At 26.0% G+C, this 9,167-nt stretch overlaps 1 protein-coding gene across 1 annotated transcript; it reads left to right on the forward strand.

Moving 5' to 3' along the window:
- Nucleotides 1-1,879: 1,879 nt before the first annotated feature.
- On the forward strand, nucleotides 1,880-5,649 carry LOC129611111 (mitotic spindle assembly checkpoint protein MAD1). The gene is made up of 11 exons (XM_055524065.1): nucleotides 1,880-2,065; nucleotides 2,129-2,304; nucleotides 2,363-2,710; nucleotides 2,771-2,965; nucleotides 3,018-3,200; nucleotides 3,258-3,464; nucleotides 4,320-4,476; nucleotides 4,542-4,930; nucleotides 4,986-5,087; nucleotides 5,150-5,298; nucleotides 5,352-5,649. Exons 1-11 carry the CDS (start codon nucleotides 1,936-1,938, stop codon nucleotides 5,554-5,556), a joined length of 2,241 nt encoding a protein of 746 aa, XP_055380040.1. The 5' UTR covers nucleotides 1,880-1,935; the 3' UTR covers nucleotides 5,557-5,649.
- Nucleotides 5,650-9,167: the final 3,518 nt, after the last annotated feature.

A 9,167-nucleotide genomic window follows, 5' to 3' on the forward strand; every position in this document is an offset into this window, starting at 1 on the left:
CTTCTTCCGCCGTGGGGGCCAGTTTGCCTGCCTGAGTGGGGCTCGGGGGTTACTCCTGCTCCACTCAGTTCCCTTGAAATCTACAATGTACACTATATTTTATCAAACACAAAATAATTTTGCTTAGAATTAGAAAAATCCGGTCCTGTTGAAATTATGTCATACGCGGTAATTTTAATTTAAAACAAAGCAAAACCTGATGTTTTCTTTGCAAAATTAAAAACCTAATAAAATTACAAATTGTGAATTAATCGAAACACTGCTGAATAAATATTTCTTTTAATTATTGAAATGAATAATATTCACATGTATATAATAAAACTATTTGTTTTTACGAATGGGAATAACAATATAGATCTATACAACTTTTTCTTTTTTAACACATTTCTTCCACTTGTTTAATTTTTTTATGAGTTTTTATAAAATAGTAATCTTTTTTAAACACTTACTATTAAATATTTTGTAATTTTTATTTACAAACTGCACTAATTTTATAAACAAAATAACAAAATCTTCTTTGTTTACAAAAGAAAAAACACAACAACATTTGGCATTTAATGTTAGCTTCAGTTTGACAATGCTCTGAGTAAAGAAAGATACTTACCTGAAGTTTTTGGCTTAACTATGTTTTTTTTTCAAGATACGATTCTTCGGGAGTATGTGGGAGATAGAAACAAACATGATCCTTTCTTAAGTATTTGTAATTTGTTGATTGTGCAGTTAAGTTATTTTTTTCTGGTAGGTGGAAATAGTATTCCTAATCTACAACACATGGATTTCGAATTTTCAGAGTTATTTTGGCATTTAATTTTTATATTCAAAATGACTTTTTTTAATTAAGTTGACAATTGAACAATAAAAAATGAGCTATATGCAAAAAAAAAATGTTATGTATTTTGACATAACAAAAATAATTCTGGCAGCCGTTTCCATGTTCGTATATAGTCATGATAAAAGTAGTTTGAGCACGAATTTATTTAAAATATTGGCAACTATTGACACCTTGAAACATTTCAAAAAACAAGAACAAATTTAGTAAGTTTTAAATATGTATTGAAACATGTTAACTTTGTAATTTATTATACATTACAAAAGAAAATAAATGAAAAATATTGAATTGAATTCACATATTCAAAAATAATCAATATCAAATTATTCAGCAATATGTATGACACTGAAGTAAAAACTTATAAAAAAATAAAAGTATAGTATTTTGGTATAATAATAGATAATTTTTTTTTGACATAATATTACCTTCTTCCTGACGCTCTATGCATTTTGTGGTAATGATCGAAATTTCTTTTTATATGATATAAAAATAAAAAGAGGATTATATATAAAATAAATAAATAAATAATATAAATGAAAAGAGGACTATAAAAGTGAAAAACATGAAAGTTAAATATTTTACATGACTAGATTCAGTGACACATCAAATTAGTATTATTTCGTTTGTATGGCGAATTGAATACTCGACTTGAAATTTCAATGCGCTTGTACAGTACAGATGGAAATACTATTACTTGAAATCAACTTAAGTTTGACATTAGCTAAGAAGCATTTTATATTAATTTAGCATCTTCAATCTTTCAATTGGCATGTATGCCGTCGATTTTCAAGTCAAGCTAATAATATTACTGAACGACTTAACTAGAGAATTTCAAGTCAAATATCTTTTACATAAGTTTGAATGAAATCTGTTGAACTCGGCTTCACGTTGTATATAAACGCAAAGTATACTTATATTACATTTGTATCAAATTCAAATTTGTTCGCAGACTTTGTCGTATTTGTGAACACTATTGGATATTAAATTTGTAGTATGTTGGATACTTTTAAAAATTAAATTTGTTCATTATATCAATCAAAATCAAACGTCACAAGCTAAAAAAGGAAGCATCTTTTAAGTAAAATAGTAAAAACGATTTTATAAGAATGGATGCTCAAAATAATATTAACAAGATGTTAAATCAATTGTCAAACAGTATGACTAACTTCGCATCAAAAAAATTAAGTTTTGATGACAAAAAAAACTTAAATGAAGATAGTTCTTGTGAATTAACAAGTAAGTAATATGTTAGGTTATGTTAGTTGTGGCGGCGTTTCTTTAATTAAACTTAATTCATAGTGAGTAAAAAAAGGAAATTATCAGAAGATAAAATTGATTTACAATCAACAATCGTTGCAAATGAAAACCTAAATAACAGTATTAGTAATGAAAGTTTAAATACTTCTATTGGACTACCATCAAGCCCATGGGAGACTAGAAGAATGAAGGCCGATTTGTTGGAAGCAAAATCTAGGGTATGACTGTTTAAGCTTTGTATGCTAAGAAAGTTAGTATTTTATTGCCATTTTTTAGATTATTAAGTTAAAATCAGAAATCGAACAACAACATAAACTGCGTATAAATATGGAAAACCTCTACAGCGCCCAAGTAACAGAGTTGAAAAAGCAATGCGAATTTTCTTCTGATAAGGTTTTGGATATGGAAAAACATTTGAAACTTTTAAGGAAACGTGAAGCTACAGCTAAACAGGACCTAATTAAAATAAAAGGCGAACTAGATCAGATGAAGCAAAGCTATGAAGACAAGGTTTATACTTTGCAAAGAACTAATTGTGAAATGGAAGAGAATACTCGTCACCTGCAACATCGACTTACAAATGAAATAAATGAATATAAAAGGGTTACTGAAAAATTGCAAATCGTAAGTCTACCAAATTTACTCTAATTTTTATTTTATTTTTATTTTAATTTAATGGACAAGGAGCTAAATATAGTAAATGAAGAACTTGAAAATATACGAAATCATCAAGATGAGATGCAAGAAAAAGCCTTTGCTTTTGATGAACTTCATTCCGAATTAGAAGAAGAAAGGCAGGAACATGAATTGACAAAATCAAAAATAAAAGAATTAGAATATCAGATTTCTTCTTATGGAGATTATAAGGAATTATCAAAAGTAACCCTTCGTTTAGTAAAACAGCATAAAACTAAAATTTATTTATTCTCAGACAATGGAAAATCGGTTAGCTAATATTCCAGATTTAGAGAAAGAAATAATAAGACTACAGAAGGAAAATAAAAATCTTCAAGAAAATATTGGTGAAAAACTTTTATTAGAAGAACAAGTACATGATCTAAAATCCCGATTAGAAAGGAGTGACAATGCTTCTTCAGATGCAGCAGCTTTAAGGGTATTGCATTAAAATAAACATTTAATAACTATTGTATTCAATTATTATCAATTTAAGACACAAATATCGTGTTTAGAACGAGAATTAAATGATTGGAAAAATGTAGGGAAAGATCATTGCCTACCTCACCAACCTGTTAATCCTAGCACATTAAGATCACGAATTGAGCAAATTTTGCAAAAGGATCTAATTTTGGCATCTGAAAAAGGAAATTCTAAATCCGAAAAAGAAAGCTACCAGTTGCAAGTACAAGAACTTAAGGCTGTAAGTTAAAACTTTTATCAATACGCAATAATATAAGTTTCTAACATTTAATTAGTGTTATTAGTTTTGGCAAAACTTAAATATATAGATGAAAAACTAATTTAGCATCATTAAACAAAATGTCTTAAGAAAATTATTAAAATGCATTATTGATCAAGATTTTAGTTTCAAAGATATTTTGGTTTCTCAAGCCGAGTGTATCAACATAAATTAAAAAACGAATCTTATCATTAATTTTCATGAAAATTTCAGCATAATAAACAATAAAACTATTGGTCTATATTTGATTATTTGATACTTTCAAACATTAAATTGATTGTGTTTTTTAAAATGCTTGAGAAAACTTTACCCAAGAAATTCATTTAAAAAAAAATCAGAAACTTTTTTAGTCAGCATGAAGAACCTTTTCAAATAAAGGTATATAACTGCATATCTAATTTTTTAAAAACTATCAAAAATCGTTTGATGGTGGCCAATTAACACCTTAAGTATTGAAATGAATTTGTTGACAACTTCTGATATTTCCAAACAATTTTAAATGATGTATTATTTTATCATACATATAATATTTTATCATTTGTCGTTTTTATTATAATAGCAGTTTTTTAATTTTTTTTATTTTCTTATTAATACAATTTCATCATTTTTTATGATTATTGTTACTTATAGTTTTTCTTTCATACTAAAAGAATTTTCGCTTTTCACCTAAGTTTTGTTTTAATATTATGTATGTTTTTTTAAAAAAACTTTAGTTTAACTTTCTTTTACATATTTTGTAGTAACATGTTTAATACAATATGAAAATTTAAATGTAAGGGAGAATATGATTACATATATTTTTTTAATTTTGAACAGCAAAACGAAATATTATCAAAAAATAACAACAGTTTAAAGGCTGCATTGAAGCAAAGGGAGGCAATTATGATGAGAGCAAAGAAAAAGTTATTAATGGTGGGAAAAGAAAGAGATTGTTACAAGCAATTAGTAGAAAATTTTGAAAAAGATATGACAAGTATTGTTAAACAACTTCAATTTGTTTAAAGCAATTAAAAATGAATTTTTGATTTTAAATTTTAGTTTCTGGGGCATTAATCGACACCATGAATCCTGATTTGCAAATTCGTACTCGTTGTGATATTTTAGAAAAAAGTTTAGTAAGTTATAAGGAGTTGTGCACAAATTTGCAAAAGGAACTTGAATCGGTTAAACAATATGCTGATTTAGGAATAACAGAGTCTCCCATTATTAGTGAGAGCTATGAACACTTAAAAAAAGAAATTACAGACTTGCGATTCGAAAATGATCGTCTTAAAAGGCGTAAAGAAGAACTAGAATTAGAAATGGAACATAGATGTCTAAAAGGCGATTTTAATATTGACAAATACAAAGTAGTTCACATGACAATGAATCCAGCAGCAGAAGCATACGAAAACACTAAAAATGAAATCGAAAAACTTCAAGCTGAGGTATATTTCTTCTGTTGTCGAAAAAAAAAATTTAATAAGATAAAATCTATTTAAGATTGAAAGATTGAAAAGACGAAATAGGAAATTAGAGGAAGAGCAAGAAGAAATGACACAACGTCTCAACGACACCAATAATCTTACAGTAAATATTAAAGAAGTGCGTTAATTTTTATGTTTTTAATTACCTATATTATTTAATTATACAAATTTCCTAATTAGCTTAATCACTTGCGTTCCAAGTTAGAATCGGCTGAATCAAAAATGCAGCATATGAAAGAAGTTTACAAGTCAGCGAATTTGGAGTTCCGCGAAGTATGCTATATGCTTTTCGGATATCGCATAGATCGTGTTGGCAATTCAAATTACAGGTAAAAATTATGATTTTTTTGTGCAACTTTTTTACGTAAATTTTTGGTTCTAGAATATCTAGTATGTATGCTGATAGCGAAGATGAGTATTTAAATTTTCGTTTAAATGAATCAGGTATATTGGATATGTTAGAAACAGATTATTCAATTTCATTGAATGAGATGGTTAGTACACATTTAGCAGCACATAATTCCCTTCCAGCGTTTTTAAGTGCATTAACATTAGAGCTTTTTAATAGAACAACTATTATGGTATAACTTTCAATAAACTTTTTTTTATTATATTATCTTGTATTAACGAAATAAAAAACTTTCCATCTAACAACTTAATATATTATAAAACAACAAATATCATAAGGATTTAGTGAATAAATACATTCTTTATTTGAAGAATTTCTAGTACCGTAGTTTAAGAAAAAATTTAAAAGAATAATTTTAATATATTTTCATACATGTTGTGGAGTAGTGTATAATACTAAGTGTTTTCGATAAAATAATGAAGTATAAGTAATTTATAGAAATTAAAAAGTTTTCGTATAAGTGAAGATTTAAACAATATAGACGCAACATTCTAAGATTTAATTTTATTTAATATACAAATAAGGTTGATTTCATTTAATACGCTATATATGCATAATTTTCAGAAAATATGCATATTTATACATATACGTATAATAAACATACATATATGTGTATGTATATTGATTAAACTATTTGTTTGAGAATATTCGCAAGCATAAAGCAAAACTATTGTTTACTAAATCTTGACTAGAGAAATAAAATAATCAAAAATAAGAAAATTATGTTAATTGTCCAATTTCGTTAGTGTAACGATGCTTTTTCCGTCTTACAGTTTAAGAGATGTATGTTAGAAAGTAATGGAATACTACAGGACGGTTAAATTTGGAATAAGATGAAAGTTGTCAAGCTAAATAATTAATTATGGGACTTCATTTTTATTTTAAAATTTAGCATCAGAGATCGAAATTTACTTTTTAACTCTTGGAATTTTATTTAATAAATGAAGCATCTAGATTTGCAGTACCACGAATGTTTAGTAATATTTTTTGTAGCCTGTTGTATTATATTAATTCTGTTATGTCGAGATAATAGATGTATTTTTAATAACTTTTAATCTAACATTACTATTATTCTGAAACTTAAATTTCCATTTTAGTTTAATTTTTTGTTAGTTTTAATTTTAATTTGTTTCTCATTTTAATATCGTAAAATTTATTAATTTCCTTTATAAACGGTGTGAAAATTCTACTATCTTATAAGAGAAATAGAATGCTCAAAAATATTGAATTTAGTTTTGGCTGAAAATAAAAAGCGATACCATGCCTTCTTGAATAGTACATATGTTCAAAAATTTAATTAATTCTATGTTAGTTCTGTGTTTTATGTTATGCATCTCGTTTCTTCTGCGATGGCCGAATGAAAGTACTCCATTTGCCAATTTACTGTGCAGGTGTATGGCGGTGTTGAGTATTTTTAGTTGAATCTTCAGCATGAATTTAATGCTGGCGAAGTTGAATGTATCAAGCCCAATTTCTCGATGTAGATATGTTAAGTTGTTCAGGTTGCGTTCAGTAGTCTTGTATCTAATGAGTTTGACCTGTTCATGTTTTTAAAAATTGTCTGTGGATGTTAACATTAATTTTGTGCAATCGCGTAAATATCTATGAGGTTGTCAAAATATATCCTGTGTGTTACGGGTTAGGTTTGTTTAACTGTGTATATCGCTTATTAATACTTATAAATACTTATACTTTTCTTATATCCTTATTAATTAAACTTTTGCAGTAATTATAACTTAATTATTTTAAATAAAAATATGATAGACGTAAAAATTCTTTGACTTTTTCTTTGTTACATTTGTTCTTTAATATTTCTTTAAACTATGGAAAATCACCATGTTGCAATTGTACATTGCAGAGGTATAATGGTATTTATTATTATTTGTTTATTTTAGTATGCTTTTTAATACTTCATACTTAATTGTACTTCTTTGAACAATTTGTTTTCGGAATTAATATAACAAAAGCAATTAATTTTTTTTCTTTATTTAAATTATTTATGAAGCTTAATTATAATCGCAACTTGGCAGCAGTTTCAATCAAAACACAATTCTTGAATTATTAACTAAAAGTTTTATTTAAATCAATTATACAATAATTTATATAAACTTTTGTTTTCACAATTTGAATTAGCCTCTGAATCGATTTTACAGTTATGACAAACATTACGTAAATTTTACACCATTTTTTTCATTTTTGAGAAGTGTACCATTACCATATCTTTTTGAAAAATTTAAAAAACTTACAAAGAAATATGGAAGAGAATGGAAAAAATCTCACAAAGAATTGTTTTGCGTTTCAATTTGCTAGAGCTAATGTAACAAATAGTTTTTGGCCCTGAAATTTCCCTTCCGTAATGTCTATTCAGAAATTGTTGATCTAAAGGGGGACTTTTTTAACATCATAGATCTCCCACAAGATCAACTTTTTAAAATTTTTACTAAGAAAAAGTTTAAATTTTAAATTTTTATTGCCCAAATTTTATACATTCTTCTTAAAACTAGTACATGTGCAGTGGTTTAGTTTATTTTAATACTTTTCAAGCTGTAATTAATATAATTCGATAGTACATGAATGATTTATGAACTATAAGTCACAATAATTTATTGAAGCAAAGGAAAAATGGCAAAAAAAAAACCTTTCGAAAAATTTTATTATTATATTAGTTTTTTTTTGTGATTTTTTTATTTTTTTTATAAAACTTACATCTAATTCTTATAACTAAAGTGCAAATCTAAAGCAGATCAATATGATAAATCTGATTAAATATAAAGGAAAATTGAAATATTTTAATTTAAAAATCAGGCCTTCGTTCCACACAGAGTCGAATGCTTTCTCTATATCTAGCGAATTACGTTGTTTTCCTTTTATCGTAATAAAAAAAGAAATAATAAAAATAAGAACAACAAAAATTTAGATTTTAGTTGCTTATTTTATTTTCACTTAACTTTAATCTTAAGACTTACAGTAAAATTGAACTTTTCCTTTTAAAAGCAAACTTAATAATAATCAATTTGAATCTAAAATTATTTTATTAAAATTAGTTACTTGAAAGCATAAAGTTATTTAGTCAGCAGTAATTATTTTAAGTGTGTAAATTTTATTAAGTGTAATTAATTGATATCTTAAACTTTATTTGAAAACAATTTTATGTGAAAATAATTACTGTTGATTATGAGTTTTTGTTATTGTGCAAATTTAATATGAAAAATAAGAATTACGAAATTTATGAAAAGAAATTTTGTTATTTTTAATTTAAAGGTAATTTTTATTAAACTTTATAAAAGAAAGACGACGGAAATGAAGTGTCGTCTTTCGAATTAATTTTATTTGAGTTTAATGACATAACTCGCGAACTCGAATTTACCGTTGTTAATGAAGAAAGTTTTTTTCTCTATGTCAGAGGATTTGAATTGAATTTAAAGGAAGCCACTCTTCAAGTCGATAGTCGTAAAAACTCTATTCTTTCCCAAATTCGAGAGATCCTCGTTAATCTCGGGTAAAGGATATTTGTCAGGTATTGTACTCGGGTAAAGGATATTTGTCAGTGTCAATAAAACAATATTTATTAGTTGCACATTTTACGCCTTAAAACGAAACCCATACTTAAACATTTTGTTCAAAAACAATATCTGTGACTGCACGTAAAATCAATAAAAGCAAAAGGAAGAAGCATAAAACCATAAGAATAAAAGCAAAGGATCTTTTTCTTTAGTTCAATTTTTGTCAATATGCGATTAATTTTAAAATTGAGAAAATTGTAACAAAACAAAAAAAAAATTTCATATC

This window comes from Condylostylus longicornis, unplaced genomic scaffold, assembly GCF_029603195.1.
Source record: "Condylostylus longicornis isolate FDR11 unplaced genomic scaffold, ASM2960319v2 ptg000048l, whole genome shotgun sequence".
NCBI classification, from domain to species: domain Eukaryota; kingdom Metazoa; phylum Arthropoda; class Insecta; order Diptera; family Dolichopodidae; genus Condylostylus; species Condylostylus longicornis.

Excerpts from the sequence above, each read along its gene's own strand:
- LOC129611111 (XM_055524065.1), top strand. The coding sequence starts at position 1,936 with ATGGATGCTCAAAATAATATTAACAAGATGTTAAATCAATTGTCAAAC. Across the intron at positions 2,711-2,770 it reads TTACTGAAAAATTGCAAATC|GAGCTAAATATAGTAAATGA; the intron begins GTAAGTCTACCA and ends TTAATGGACAAG. Across the intron at positions 4,477-4,541 it reads TTTTGAAAAAGATATGACAA|TTTCTGGGGCATTAATCGAC; the intron begins GTATTGTTAAAC and ends TTTAAATTTTAG.